The sequence below is a fragment of the Salvelinus alpinus genome, chromosome 6, assembly GCF_045679555.1.
Source record: "Salvelinus alpinus chromosome 6, SLU_Salpinus.1, whole genome shotgun sequence".
Classification (NCBI taxonomy): Eukaryota; Metazoa; Chordata; class Actinopteri; order Salmoniformes; family Salmonidae; genus Salvelinus; species Salvelinus alpinus.
Window position 1 is genome coordinate 93,144,416 of NC_092091.1, and position 16,254 is coordinate 93,160,669.

Consider the following 16,254-nt stretch of genomic DNA (forward strand, 5'->3'; position numbering starts at 1 on the left):
CAAGATCCAACCAAACTAACCAAGAAACAACTTCATCAGATGACAGTCCTATAACATGTTACACAATAAATCTATGTTTTGTTCGAAAAATGTGCATATTTGAGGTATAAATCAGTTTTACATTGATGCTACCATCACAGCTACCGTCAGAAATAGCACCGAAGCAACCAGAGTAATTACAGACACCAACGTCAAATACCTAATACTCATCGTAAAACATTTCTGAAAAATACATGGTGTATAGTAAATGAAAGACAAAGATCTTGTGAATACAGCCAATATTTCCGATTTTTTTAAGTGTTTTACAGCGAAAACACAATATAGCGTTATATTAGCTTACTACAATAGCTAACACAAAACAACATTGATTCAATGCAACCGGTAGCGATAGCACAGTTAGACAGATATATGAAATAGCATCCCAAACTGGGTCCTACTTTTGCTGATCTTCCATCAGAATGTTGTACAAGGGGTCCTTTGTCCAGAACCGTCTTTGTTTGGGTTTAGAACGACCTCTTTCCCTCTTGAATTAGCAAGCACACTAGCCAAGTGGCGCGAAGCTCTCCATCCTGAACAAAAGCAGACAACGCAACACGCCTAACGTCCCGAATAAATTTCAATAATCTAATAAAACTATATTGAAAAAACATACTTTACGATGATATTGTAACATGTATCAAATAAAATCAAAGCCGGAGATAGTATTCGCCTATAACGACGGCTTTCCAGAAGGCGATTCCAGGTTCAACTTCGCACTTTCGAAAAAACAGAAAATGGCGGACAACTTATTCCAAGAGGATTTATTCCACTTCAGACCAAGATAATCCATTCATTTCTTCTCTCATTTCCTCTTGACATCTAGGGGAAGGTGTATGACGTGTATGTATACCAATACGTATCATGCCCATTTATAGGCAAGCCTTTGAACAGAGACCTCGATTTCAGAAATCTCACTTCCTGTCAGGAAGTGGGCTGCAGAAGGAGTTCTGTTTCACTCAGAGAAAAAATTCAAACGGTTTTAGAAACTAGAGCGTTTTCTATCCAATAGTAATAATAATATGCATATTGTACGAGCAAGAATTGAGTACTAGGCCGTTTGAAATGGGCACATTTTTCCAAGTTACTCAATACTGACCCTGCAGCCATAAGAAGTTAAGAGGAAGTTTACCCAGCAGGCTTAGCACTCCAACACAGCATACATCATCACCACATGAATACTCTTCTTCTGCATCTCTGATATCCTGTTGGAATTGTACTCCGTTCTGAATGCAGTAGGTAGGATAGAATACCTGTATGTCTCTAGTAATGAATTGTACTCCGTTCTGTATGCAGTAGGTAGGATAGAATACCTGCATGTCTCTAGTAATGAATTGTACTCTGTTCTGTATGCAGTAGGTAGGATAGAATACCTGTATGTCTCTAGTAATGAATTTTACTCCGTTCTGTATGCAGTAGGTAGGATAGAATACCTGTATGTCTCTAGTAATGAATTGTACTCCGTTCTGAATGCAGTAGTTAGGATAGAATACCTGTATGTCTCTAGTAATGAATTGTACTCTGTTCTGTATGCAGTAGGAAGGATAGAATACCTGTATGTCTCTAGTAATGAATTGTACTCTGTCCTGTATGCATTAGGTAGGATAGAATACCTGTATGTCTCTAGTAATGAATTGTACTCCGTTCTGTATGCAGTAGGTAGGATAGAATACCTGTATGTCTCTAGTAATGAATTGTACTCTGTTCTGTATGCAGTAGGTAGGATAGAATACCTGTATGTCTCTAGTAATGACCTTGGATAGTGCACCAGAACACAACAATATGGTTTAAATGTTGACTGCTTTATTAGGTCTTTGTCAGTCAATAACCTGTTTCTCCTACAGTGTGGATCATGGTGGAGAGTGCAGGCTGAAATCAGGGCTGAGGAAATGTAAGTCTCTTTAATCCTAATTAACTGCATATTCAGAACTATAGTAACATAGTAACTAATCAATTCTTGTTCTGTTCCTACAAAACAGCATTTTATATGAAGATGTTGTTTGATTAACCTTTCTAGCCCCAGCGTTCCGCTAGCGGAACTCCTCCCACATTCCACTGAAAAGGCAGAGCGCGAAATTCAAAAAATATTTTTTTTGAAATATTTAACTTTCACACATTAACAAGTCCAATACAGCAAATGAAAGATACACATCTTGTGAATCCAGCCAACATGTCCGATTTTTTAAATGTTTTACAGGGAAAACACAATATATATTTATGTTAGCTCACCAACAAATAGAAAAAAGCACAGACATTTTTCACAGCACAGGTAGCATGCACAAAATCAACCAAACTAACCTAGAACAAACCAAAGAAACCAAGAAACAACTTAATCAGATGACAGTCTTATAACATGTTATACAATAAATCTATGTTTTGTTCAAAAAATTTGCATATTTCAGATATAAATCATAGTTTACATTGCGGCTACAATCAGAAATTGCACCGAAAGCAGCCAGAATAATTACAGACACCAACGTGACATACCGAAATACTCATCATAAAACATTTCTGAAAAATACATGGTGTATAGCAAATTAAAGACAAACATCTTGTGAATACAGCCAATATTTCTGATTTTTTAAGTGTTTTACAGCGAAAACACAATATAGCATTATATTAGCTTACTACAATGGCCTACCACACTACCGCATTCATTCATCAAGGCACGTTCGCGATAGCAATAGGCACGTTAGCGTTAGCGAATAAACCAGCAAAAGATATTAAATTTCACTAACCTTCATAAACCTTCCTCAGATGACAGTCCTATAACATCAGGTTATACATACACTTATGTTTTGTTCGAAAATGTGCATATTTAGAGCTGAAATCCGTGGTTATACAACGTAGCATAACTTAGCATAACGTGCTAACGTAGCATATTTTTCCCAGAAAGTGCGGATATTTCTATTAGACTCTCACCTATTCTGACCAAATAGCTATTCATAAACATTACAAAAAAATACATGTTGTATAGGAAACGATAGATCCATTAGTTCTTAATGCAATCGCAGTGTTAGAATTCTAAAAATATCTTCATTACGACATAAGACTTAGTTATGGTAAGGGAATAACCAAAACCTGAGCGCAAAGCTACTAGTACACAGTTCGACAGATATATGAAATAGCATCACAAAATGGTTCCTACCTTTGCTGATCTTCCATCAGAATGTTGTACATGGGGTCCTTTGTCCAGAACCGTCGTTGCTTGGATTCAGAACGAACTCTTTCCCTCTTGAATTAGCAAGCACACTGGCCAATTGCTGCTAACCTCTCCTTCGTGAACAAACGCAAACGACGCAACACGCCTAATGTCCCGAATAAATTTCAATAGTCTAATAAAACTATATTGAAAAAACATACTTTACGATGATATTGTGACATGTATCAAATAAAATCAAAGCCGGAGAGAGTATTCGCCCATAACGACAGCTTTCCAGTAGGCAATAACAGGTCCCAACACGCGCCCTGCAGAAACAGAAAATGGGGGACACGTTGTTCCAAGATGGTTTATTCAACGTCAGACAGAGATAATCAACTCATTTTTCCTCTCACTTCCTCTTGACATCCGGGTGAAGCTGTATGACGTGCACGTATAGTCATACGTATCATGCCCATTTATAGGCAGTCACTTGAACAGAACATAGATTTCAGACTTTCCACTTCCTGGTCACAAAGTGTGCTGCCAAATGAGTTCTGTTTTACCCACAGACAAAATTCAAACGGTTTTAGAAACTAGAGAGTGTTTTCTATCCAATAGTAATAATAATATGCATATTGTACGAGCAAGAATTGAGTACGAGGCCGTTTAAATTGGGCACGTTTTTCCCCAAAAGTGAAAACAGCACCCCCTGTCCTCATCAGGTTAAACTCTCCTTCTGTCTACAGATGCCTGTCATCTCACCCTGGACCCAAGTACAGCAAACCAATACCTGATACTGTCTGAGGGGAACAGGAAGGTGACATTGGTGGAAGAGAAGCAGCATTATGAAGACCATCCAGACAGATTTGATTTTTCTCCCCAAGTTCTCTGCAGAGAAGGCTTATCTGGATGTCGTTATTACTGGGAGGTGGAGAGGCGTGGTACCGGGGCTTACATTGGTCTGGTGTACAAAGGAATGAAGAGGAAGGCAGGGGAGGATGACAGTAGGACTGGACACAATAGTAAGATTGGAGCCAATAGGAAGTCCTGGTGTTTAGTCTGCTCTGATAGCAGTTATCGCTTTTACCATGCTGGAGTCAGCAGATCCATCTCTCGTCGTGTTTGGAGGAGATCCCTCTCTGGTCCTGTTCCTAACAGAGTTGGAGTGTATCTGGACTGGCCAGCTGGTACTTTGTCCTTCTATAGTGTGTCCTCCTCTGGTACACTGGCACACCTTTACACAGAACACACCACATTCACTGAACCCCTCTATCCTGGGTTTGGGGTTATCTCCTCCTCCTCAGTGACCCTGTGTGAGATAGATGACCAACACATTCAGAGGTGAGTCATAGATATGTTTTATCATTTGTTTCCTCTGGAATCATTCCTACAATTACATTAGTAGTAGTAGTGTGTTTTAATGTGTTCTGTTGGACCTACAGACAGTTAGATTAGTAGTAGTAGTAGTGTGTTTTAATGTGTTCTGTTGGACCTACAGACAGTTAGATTAGTAGTAGTAGTGTGTTTTAATGTGTTCTGTTGGACCTACAGACAGTTAGATTAGTAGTAGTAGTGTGTTTTAATGTGTTCTGTTGGACCTACAGACAGTTAGATTAGTAGTAGTGGTGTGTTTTAATGTGTTCTGTTGGACCTACAGACAGTTAGATTAGTAGTAGTAGTGTGTTTTAATGTGTTCTGTTGGACCTACAGACAGTTCGATTAGTAGTAGTGGTGTGTTTTAATGTGTTCTGTTGGACCTTCAGAAAGTTAGATTAGTAGTAGTGGTGTGTTTTAATGTGTTCTGTTGGACCTACATACAGTTAGATTAGTAGTAGTGGTGTGTTTTAATGTGTTCTGTTGGACCTACAGACAGTTAGTTAGTGATACCTGGTGACTTCACATCTCTAGGGTGGTATGTAACTCATGATACCTGGTGACTTCACATCTGTAGGGGGGAATGTAACTCATGATACCTGGTGACTTCATCTCTAGGGGTTTATGTAAGTCATGATACCTAGTGACTTCACATCTCTAGGGGGGTATGTAACTCATGATACCTGGTGACTTCACATCTCTAGGGGGGTATGTAACTCATGATACCTAGTGACTTCACATCTCTAGGGGGGAATGTAACTCATGATACCTGGTGACTTCACATCTCTAGGGGTTTATGTAAGTCATGATACCTGGTGACTTCACATCTCTAGGGGGGAATGTAACTCATGATACCTGGTGACTTCATCTCTAGGGGTTTATGTAAGTCATGATACCTGGTGACTTCACATCTCTAGGGGGGAATGTAACTCATGATACCTGGTGACTTCACATCTCTAGGGGTTTATGTAAGTCATGATACCTAGTGACTTCACATCTCTAGGGGGGTATGTAACTCATGCGTCGTCCGGGTTAGGGGAGGGTTTGGCCGGTGTAGGGTTAGGGTTAGTCCAGCGTCGTCCGGGTTAGGGGAGGGTTTGGCCGGTGTAGGGTTAGGGTTAGTCCAGCGTCGTCCGGGTTAGGGGGGGGTTTGGCCGGTGTAGGGTTAGGGTTAGTCCAGCATCGTCCGGGTTAGGGGGGGGTTTGGCCGGTGTAGGGTTAGGGTTAGTCCAGCGTCGTCCGGGTTAGGGGAGGGTTTGGCCGGTGTAGGGTTAGGGTTAGTCCAGCGTCGTCCGGGTTAGGGGAGGGTGTGGCCGGTGTAGGGTTAGGGTTAGTCCAGCGTCGTCCGGGTTTGGGGGGGGTTTGGCCGGCGTAGGGTTAGGGTTAGTCCAGCGTCGTCATTTAGGCAATGCACCCTACATAGGGAGCTGTCCTGTCACCCTTTATATACCCTTTGTACTGCTTATGAAGACTGTAAGTATGCTATATAAAGCCTTTATAAGTTGTATTTAGTTTAATCACAGTCTATCCTGCTTTACCAACACCAGAGACCATGGTGGAGAGAGTTGGATCAAGCCTGGACCTGAGAACACCAGAGACCATGGTGGAGAGTGTTGGATCAAGCCTGGACCTGAGAAATGTGAGTGTTTAAAGGTAGAGTCAGCGATATGACGTAGATGCACAAAGTAAACAGCGTAGTGGGTCAATTTCTACAACAACTAAGAGTGGTGGAGCACAAGGCTAAACTTCTCTGCTGTTTTGGTCCAGTGGCTACCACTCTGTAAGAGAGTGAAGAGAACCCTTGCACATGGGCAGATACTGTGTGAGAGAGAAGTCAGGCATCTTGCTCATCACAATATCTGTGGTGCTGCTCGTACAACATCATTTAGCTGACTCTACCTTTAAGATCTCATCCTAGGATCTACCAGAAATCAGACCCCAACATCTACAAAACATGGACCAGAACGATGTTGTTTCCTGCTTCCACAAACATTAATTAATATAACACTAATGTCAGATTATGGTATGCTAATGAGTGTACATTCTGAGACTGTTGCTCACTGATATTCATTTTTATTACAAGTCTATTTAATAATTATTAATTCATTATTACATGAGATTGTCCATTTAAAATAACAACTACTTTTGACTTCAGGGATTCTTCAGAGCTGTAAGACTTGTGACGATAGTGAGGTAAGTCATAATGTCAATTCTTACTTTTACATACCTGCAGGAGTCAGGCACAGTCTCAAAGCCAGGTGTGTACCAACCAACCATTCATACTGGGATATAGACAGTCCTGTGTTCTACTTTAGTAATATAAACACAGTCTCAAAGCCAGGTGTGTACTGACCAACCATTCATACTGGGATATAGACAGTCCTGTGTTCTGCTTGTAGGCATGCAGGATTTGACCTGTTGTCATATTTTGTCATTAGACAGTTTAATTGATAAATCACCAGGATTCCATGTAACATTGAATAAATACATTAGATTCGTTACTTTGGTTAATGGGCCAGTTTCCCAGACACAGATTAAGTCTAGTCCTGGACCTTATTAAAGAACTTTCAATTGAAACTTCCATTGAGCATGCTTTTTAGTCCAGCACTAGACTCAATCTGTGTCCAGGAAACAGGCCCCATATGTATTATTGACATGCTTGTCCTTGTTCAGGACTCCACACACTGGCTTCAGATTGAACCATTGACTTCCACTGTCCAGGAAGTGACAATGTTCAGGTAAAAAAACTACTTTTAACATTTCGTTCCACCTGCTAGTGTATTTCCCCATTACCTTTGGGAATAGTCTTCTAATCCAATCTCTCCATTTGATCATTGACCCTCTCTACCATATCTTGTTGTTGCCTCAGGCACAGGACACCCAAAGGGAGTTATGAGTGCACAGTGTCTGGGCTCCGCTGGCTGTGTGAGAGAGATGTCATTCTGAAGTATCACTTCAGGAACTGGGAACCCTACAGTCAACTTCTGAAAGACATGCAGTACACACAAGGTGGTCCATTGCTGGACATCACTATGGAGTTAGGTGAACTGGAGGAAGTTCATCTGCCACACTTTGTCTGTTTAGGTAAAACCATATAGAAATAGTATTCAGAAAGACATTTCCATGTAACTTGAGTTTCACTTCCTGAGTTAATGAATGAACTATTCTGGGAGTTTGAGTTTACTGTGATCTGGTACTGCATATTCTTTGTGTTTTAGTTGGATGAATAGTACAATATTTGTCTTTCTGTCTACTTTTTATTGTGTTGTTCAGGGACCAACCCTTCCCTGAGGAATGAGATGAAGGTTCTTCATGTTGAGGAACATGGAGTGTCTTTCGAGGAAGTACATGAGGTCACCAGATTCCATGCTAAGATTCTCCATCCCAAGTTCTCAGCTATCTCTCTGATACTGAGATTACTGTCTTGGAACATAGATGTCCACTGTGACGTGGTCCTCTATTTGGCAGTAAAAAGGTCAACAGTAATATCAAGGCTGTACCTGCTCCTCAGAAACTCCAGTCAGAAAGAGGTGAGGCACTATCATTGAAGTGACAACAGTATGTTGAAACTTACTCAATGAAAATTGATAGTTTGTTGAAAATCTCTAGATTACAAAGACAACATGCAGCTCTGTGAGAAATCTATTTCTGTCTCATTCATTTGAAGAGCCAGTAGACGGCACTCTTCCCTCTGGTCGAAGGAGAACCCAATGCCCCGGGGCAGTGAAGGGGACATTGCCCTGTGTAGGGTGCTGTCTTTCAGATGGGACGTTAAACGGGTGTCCTCTCCATGGTCACTGAAGATCCCATGGCCCTTATCGTAAGAGTAGGGATGTTAACCGCGGTGTCCTGGCTAAATTCCCAATCTGGCCCTCATACCATCATGGCTACCTAATCATCCCCAGCTTCCAATTGGCTAATTTTCCCCCTCTCCTCTCCCCTGTAACTCTTCCCCAGGTCGTTGCTGTAAAAGAGAATCTCTTCTCAGTCAACTTACCTGGTACACCTTTAACATAATCTCCTGGTAAAATAGAGATAGTAAAACAGTAGTGTACACATTTGTTGTTGTTGACAAAAACGGATTGCTCATTGAACTGCATGTTGTGTGAATTACGAGAATACATTGTTCTTACTGACTACTACATTGATCATTTTGTAGGCTGTTCGGGAACGGGAGAAAGATCAGCTGTCCCAAGGATATAAAGAATTTCTCCTGCCAAGTCCAAACGGGCCCTTAAAGCTGAACAGTTCGTTTGCGTTCAAGAATCCCCGCTCCACTTCCATCAATCCAGAGGTGCAGTTTTATCAGGCTGAGGACATGAATCTGTCATATTGTATATGAATAACTGTAATATCGTTCTTTTTCACTATTTCTCTCTCTGTCTGTTGTCTCAATCGTTGCACCATATGGCCTCCTACAGAAGATTCAGCTGTTACCTGCAGACATCACACCAAGCTGTTGTCAGATGATTATGGGAAACACAGGGGTTGACATTGAGATGGAGTTAATTGGGGATGATGAGAGGACAGTATGGAAATCAGTGGTATCAAAAGGTAAGAAATACTACACAATCATAAATGTCCTTTTCTAACAGATGCTATTAAAATGTTTTATGATATTTTCTCTTGTTTGTTTTTCAGATGTGTACAGCAACGATTCTCATCCAATATGTAAGTTTGTTTGTTGAGGTTTATAAAACGGGTTACAGAGCTAACATCTCTTCAAGTTATGATGAAGGACACTGATGAAGGTCTTCATGAGTCATGTTCAGTGGGGTGATGAAGGTCTTCATGAAACATGTTCAGTGTAGTGTAATGATACAGAACATTCAGACAGAAATATAGAGCCTTTCAAATGTATCTGCATTACATGTTATTGTGTTACAAGGTGGGATTTAAAGGGATTTCATTGTCATTTCTAGTCAACAATCTACACAAAATACTCTAATGTCAAAGAATATATATATTTAGATTGATAGAAATTAAATACCTAAAATAGTTGTTCAATAAGTATTCAGCCCCCCGAGTTAATACTTTAAACACCTTTGATAAAATCCTAAATGTTCTCCCATCACAGACATTGAACTCTGTAACTGTTTTAAAATTCACCAATGTCCTGATGGTAACATCCCTGAGCAGTTTTTTTCCTGTCCTGCAACTCAGTTCAGAAGGACGACTGTATCTTTGATGTGTCTGGGTGGTTTAATAAGTAATGCACAGAATAATTATTAACTTGACCATGCTTAAAGAGATATTAAATGTCATATTTTATTATTGTTACCCATCTACCAACCACTGCCCTTCTTTATGAGGCTTTCAGAAACATCCCTGGTCTTTGTGTAAAGTTGAATCTGTGCTTGAAATGCGATACTTGACTGAGGGACCTTCCAGATGTAGTATCTATGGGGGACAGGTCCACTTTGACATTACAGAGTATTTTCAGAAGATTGTTGACAAAACATTACAATTAAATCCATGTTAATCCCACTATGTAACACAACAGAGAAATCCAAGGGGTATGAACTCTTTTGCAAGGCTCTGTGTCAAGTTGTCTAGGTGTTATAATTATTTTAGCTCTGCCCAAACTTGAAAACGGCTTGCTCAACCCGTGAAGGATGCAAAGGGACAACTCAATTCCTTTTTAGTGTTTTATTATGGTTTTGATGCCATTTGTTGAATATGTTGAAACAGTTGATTTGTTGAATGACAGAGGAATAAGGAATAGGAATAGGTTGATAACCTTAAACAGAGAATAAACATGCATTATTTTACACAATAAACAATGCATGACACAGCAACAAAGCATGGCTTTGAATAAAGTAAATGTTTAAACAATTTAATCTAGCACTTCAAGCATTTACTTCTGCAGTCCGAAAATGTCCACAAAAAAAAGAAGTCACCACTCCTACCAGAGTTAAACATGTAAATTGTGCTAAGCACTGGATGGAACATAATAAATAATTCCAAACATTACATACCAGTTGCGTCTTTAGGGTTGAACAATGAGCTGTTTGTAAGTTGAGGACCCAAGCAAAGCTAAGCCCAAACATTTTTTACCCATGCTTATCTGCCAGGTGGGCATGTAAAAGTAGTCCCTCCAGAAATCCTGGCTCAATTTTTTAGTTCCACCCGTGTTTTGGGGTTATCTGCCCTCTTGAGGCCTGGAGTTCTTTAAAGGAAGAGCTGCCATTGTGCTCATGTTTTGAGTGTTCTGTTTTTTGACGCAACACTCTGTATGTTATGTCGAATAGACAATCGTGTCAGCCAGGGTAGGCGTCAATTCCAAATAAGTCAGTCAATTCAGGAAGTAAACTGAAATTCCAATTCAATAACTGGAAAAGGGCATCTACTTTCAATGACTAATTGGAATAGAAATAAAATGGTTTAATTTTGACTGACTTGAATATGAATTGACTACAACCCTGAAGTCAGCTCTATACAAGAAATGACTATCAGAGGAATGATAACTGGAGAGACTGTTAGATGTAGAAACATCTGCTGTTCACCCTAAAGACATATTCATTTAATTGACCCCCTTTCAGCATTAATACTCCTTGGGATTCCTGCTGAGGAGTTTCTGAAGAAACACAGGCCTGAACTCATTCAGCGAGCCAAAAACCCAAAGCCAATAGCAGATGTTCTGCGGTCAAAAGGCATGATTGGTGATGAAGAGTACTCCAGAATAACAGCTGAAACAACTGAACAGGAGCGAATGAGAGAACTACTGAATGCAGTCCTCCCTAAAGGACCAGAAGTGATGGGAGCTTGTCTCAAAGCTCTCAGTGAACATGAACACCATCTTGTTAAGTACTTGAGTGACTCTAGGTAAGACTGTTTTCTTTTCTCCCTCCCTTGAATATGTGGAATGAGTACATTTAGGTCAAATAAAAACATAGCTACCCAGATCAAAGAGAAAGTATTTTTCAGAATGGAAGCATGTTTTTGTGTTGCTATCTGTAATAAATGTCTCTTGTTATAGTTCTATCATAGGACCATCATCACATCATTATCTCAGGTGTATCATAGGACCATCATCACATCATTATCTCAGGTGTATCATAGGACCATCATCACATCATTATCTCAGGTGTATCTCACTCCTCCTTCTTCTCCATACTTTCTGATCTCTCTCTCCCCTTCTTCTCCATCCTCTGTCTTGTAGCACCTAATCTGAAGATGCTGAGGCCTGTCTCCTAGTCTGTGGACAAAGACACTTCTTCACCTAATCTGAAGATGCTGAGGCCTGTCTCTTAGTCTGTGGACAAAGACACTTACATGATCGTAAGGGAAGACCCCCCTGAAATGGACAAAAATGAATGGGAACATATTGGCACTGTACGAAACATATACACAGTGTCCAATACCACTCAAATGTTCGGCATTTCATTCAAAGTTTATGGCAAATGTCATACAGCAAAAATCCAAAAGATGGCGAGCGCGCTCCACCGTAGATTTTCATATTGCAAATGCACATCAAGTTAACTTCTTCAGGCTGCAAGCCCGACACCGGGCACAATATGACAACATCCAGCTCAAGTGCAGGGCGCGAAATTCAAAATCTATTTTTTTTAAATATTTAACTTTCACACATTAACAAGTCCAATACAGCATTTGAAAGATAAACATCTTGTCAATCCAGCCAACATGTCCGATTTTTTAAATGTTTTACAGAGAAAACACCACATATATTTATGTTAGCTCACCACCAAATAAAAAAGAGGACAGACATTTTTCACAGCACAAGTAGGATGAAGTAGCATGCACAAGCCAACCTAACTAACCTAAAACCAACCTAAATAACCTAGAAAAAACTACCTCAGATGACAGTCCTATAACATGTTACACAATAAATCTATGTTTTGTTCAAAAAAAATGCATATTTTAGCTATAAATCAGTTTTACATTACTGCTACCATCTTAGCCACCATCATAGCTACAGTCAGAAATCGCACGGGAGTAGCCAGAGAAAATACAGACACCAACGTCAACTACTAAATTACACATCAGAAAACATTTCAGAGAAATATATGGTGGATAGCTAATGAAAGAGAAAGATCTTGTGAATACAGACAATATTTCAGATTCTTTAAATGTTTTACAGCGAAAACACCACATATATTCATGTTAGCTCACCACCAAATACAAAAAGAGAGACAGATATTTTTCACAGCACCGGTAGCATGCAGCTAGCATGCAGCTAGCATGCAAAGCCAACCTAACTAACCTAGAACTAACCTAAATAACCTAGAAAAAACTCCCTCAGATGACAGTCCTATAACATGTTACACAATAAATCTATGTTTTGTTCGAAAAAGTTGAATATTTTAGCTATAAATCAGTTTTACATTACTGCTACCATCTTAGCCACCATCATAGCTACAGTCAGAAATCGCACGGCAGTAGCCAGAGAAAACAGACACCAACGTCAACTACTAATTTCACATCAGAAAAGATTTCAGAGAAATATATGGTGGATAGCTAATGAAAGAGAAAGATCTTGTGAATACAGACAATATTTCCGATTTCTGAAGTGTTTTACAGCGAAAACACAATATATCGTTATATTAGCTTACTACAATAGCTAACACACAGGAGCATTGATTCTAGTCAAACGCTAGCGATAGCACAGTTCGACAGATATATGAAAAAGCATCCCAAATTGGGTCCTTATCTTTGTTGATTTTCCATCAGAATGTTCTCCAAAGGGTCCTTTGTTCAGAACCGTGTTCATTTGGACCTAGAACGAACGATGTCCCTCTTGAATTAGCATGGCACACTGGCCATGCCGTGCTAACCTCTCCGTCTTGACAAAATTCTTGCGTCGCATCACGTCTAAAGTCCAGAATAAATTTCAATAATATAATTAAAGTATATTGAAAAAACATACTTTAGGATGATATTGTGACATGTATCAAAGAAAATCGAAGCTGGAGGTCATATTCACCTATAACGAGTGTTTTCCAGGAGCGCAGTCCAGTTCCTACTTCGCGCCCAGAAAAAAATATTAAGTGCGCACTTTTCACTCAAATATGTTCTTTTCAGTCCCTGACAGAGATAATCAAGTCATTTTTTCTCTCACTTCCGCATGACAACCAGGGGAAGATGTGTGACGTGTTTCTACAGTCCTAAGTGCCAAGGCCTTTTATAGAGAGTATCTTGAAGAGAGACATAGCTTCTTGGAAATGTCACTTTTTACAGAAAATGGGCTGTAAAAAGAGTTATGTTTCACTTAGAGAAATAATTAAACCTGTTTTAGAAACTTTAAGGTGTTTTCTATCCAAAGGTAATAATAATATGCATATTGTACAAGCAAGAATTGAGTACGAGGCCGTTTGAAATGGCCACCTCTTTCCACTGCTGATACTCACTGCTGATTTTTGAGCCATAAGAGGCTAAGACCCAATAGTCAAATTTGAAAAATGTGGAAAAAAAATCAAAGACGTATCACCCCCCTAAAAAGCTGCTTTCTGGACAGTTTTTCAAATATCTTTAGATTTTTTTGGTCGATTATACATGTATATGATCTGTATAAACATACTTTTGTCATATTTTATTGTCATAATAAAATATAATCATAATAAATAAAACAATTTTTACTTGTCCATAAGGCATATGTTTTGTCCATTCGCAATATGATTTCATAGGAAGTCAAAAGTCAGTCAAAAGTCAGTGAACCATTGCCAAATGCAATAAGAAGTGTCCAAATGCAATATGAAAGTATTGAAAGTGCCCAATCAGGATGTTATGTCCATTTGCCTGTATGATCATAGGAAGTCGGTTTCCAAACCCAAAAGTCAGTGAACCATGTCCAAATGGCATTTATACTGCCCAAATTATATATAGCACTATGTTAAGCCATGAATCAACCTAGATGGTCTATTTGTCATGTATGATGAGGGAGAAGTGGGACTCTGTTGTTTTTTAATGATTTCTTGAAAAACGTCCAAAATGACCACCCCTATTGGATGGGCATGAGTGGGGGGGTGCTCCCTACCCAACTGTGGATCCCTTGCACCCCCTAAAGGCATTAAAAAACATTTTAAAAATGTGCTCTTGGTAACCCGTTCCAATCACCAGGCGCACGGCTGTCCATTTGCAATATGTTTCAATGGGCATTTACCATCACGAATTTGACATAATCAAAAATACTGCAGGAATGCGAAATTCACTGGCCCGATGAACTCGGGATGGTCGGGCAGTGATTCTGGTTCCTCTCCATCGCTCGTTGGTGTTGATTTCATAATGTCAATTTGGTGATGGTATATCAGTTTTTAAACATATTGCAAATGGACACAAGTCAGCCAGAAAGTCACCGTCCATCAGTCCAATAGTCAATAAGATTTTTTGCAACGTAAGCTTAACTTTCTGAACATTCGAGACGTGTAGTCCACTTGTCATTCCAATCTCCTTTGCATTAGCGTAGCCTCTTCTGTAGCCTGTCAACTATGTGTCTGTCTATCCCTGTTCTCTCCTCTCTGCACAGACCATACAAACGCATCACACCGCGTGGCCGCTGCTACTCTAACCTGGTGGTCCCAGCGCGCACGACCCACGTGGAGTTCCAGGTCTCAGGCAGCCTCTGGAACTGCCGATCTGCGGCCAACAAGGCAGAGTTCATCTCAGCCTATGCTTCCCTCCAGTCCCTCGACTTCTTGGCACTGACGGAAACATGGATTACCACTGATAACACTGCTACTCCTACTGCTCTCTCCTCGTCTGCCCACGTGTTCTCGCACACCCCGAGAGCTTCTGGTCAGCGGGGTGGTGGCACTGGGATCCTCATCTCTCCCAAGTGGACATTCTCTCTTTCTCCCCTGACCCATCTGTCTATCGCCTCCTTTGAATTCCATGCTGTCACAGTTACCAGCCCTTTCAAGCTTAACATCCTTATCATTTATCGCCCTCCAGGTTCCCTTGGAGAGTTCATCAATGAGCTTGACGCCCTGATAAGTTCCTTTCCTGAGGATGGCTCACCTCTCACAGTTCTGGGTGACTTTAACCTCCCCACGTCTACCTTTGACTCATTCCTCTCTGCCTCCTTCTTTCCACTCCTCTCCTCTTTTGACCTCACCCTCTCACCTTCCCCCCCTACTCACAAGGCAGGCAATACGCTTGACCTCATCTTTACTAGATGCTGTTCTTCCACTAATCTCATTGCAACTCCCCTCCAAGTCTCCGACCACTACCATGTATCCTTTTCCCTCTCGCTCTCATCCAACACTTCCCACACTGCCCCTACTCGGATGGTATCGCGCCGTCCCAACCTTCGCTCTCTCTCCCCCGCTACTCTCTCCTCTTCCATCCTATCATCTCTTCCCTCTGCTCAAACCTTCTCCAACCTATCTCCTGATTCTGCCTCCTCAACCCTCCTCTCCTCCCTTTCTGCATCCTTTGACTCTCTATGTCCCCTATCCTCCAGGCCGGCTCGGTCCTCCCCTCCTGCTCCGTGGCTCGACGACTCATTGCGAGCTCACAGAACAGGGCTCCGGGCAGCCGAGCGGAAATGGAGGAAAACTCGCCTCCCTGCGGACCTGGCATCCTTTCACTCCCTCCTCTCTACATTCTCCTCTTCTGTCTCTGCTGCTAAAGCCAATTTCTACCACTCTAAATTCCAAGCATCTGCCTCTAACCCTAGGAAGCTCTTTGCCACCTTCTCCTCCCTCCTGAATCCTCCTCCCCCTCCTCCCCCTCCTCCCTCTCTG

At 40.9% G+C, this 16,254-nt stretch overlaps 1 protein-coding gene across 2 annotated transcripts in view; it reads left to right on the plus strand.

Annotated features, from left to right (window-relative positions):
* The window catches only part of LOC139577778 (NACHT, LRR and PYD domains-containing protein 3-like), a 30,291-nt gene extending 14,820 nt beyond the window's left edge, over positions 1-15,471 (plus strand). Inside the window, exons 9-21 of one of the 2 annotated variants that reach the window (XR_011675407.1) lie at positions 1,881-1,927; positions 3,925-4,519; positions 6,100-6,191; positions 6,708-6,745; positions 7,226-7,290; positions 7,422-7,636; positions 7,826-8,082; positions 8,712-8,846; positions 8,974-9,106; positions 9,194-9,223; positions 11,095-11,377; positions 11,715-12,029; positions 13,944-15,455. Coding sequence is in view for 1 of the 2 variants with exons in the window: in XM_071404945.1 (XP_071261046.1) it covers positions 1,881-1,927; positions 3,925-4,519; positions 6,100-6,191; positions 6,708-6,745; positions 7,226-7,290; positions 7,422-7,636; positions 7,826-8,082; positions 8,712-8,846; positions 8,974-9,106; positions 9,194-9,223; positions 11,095-11,377; positions 11,715-11,721 (1,897 nt within the window). In the remaining variant the exon portion in view is untranslated. Of the gene's footprint in view, positions 1-1,880; positions 1,928-3,924; positions 4,520-6,099; positions 6,192-6,707; positions 6,746-7,225; positions 7,291-7,421; positions 7,637-7,825; positions 8,083-8,711; positions 8,847-8,973; positions 9,107-9,193; positions 9,224-11,094; positions 11,378-11,714 lie in introns of both variants that reach the window. The other variant, XM_071404945.1, reaches the window with a different exon arrangement.
* Positions 15,472-16,254: the final 783 nt, after the last annotated feature.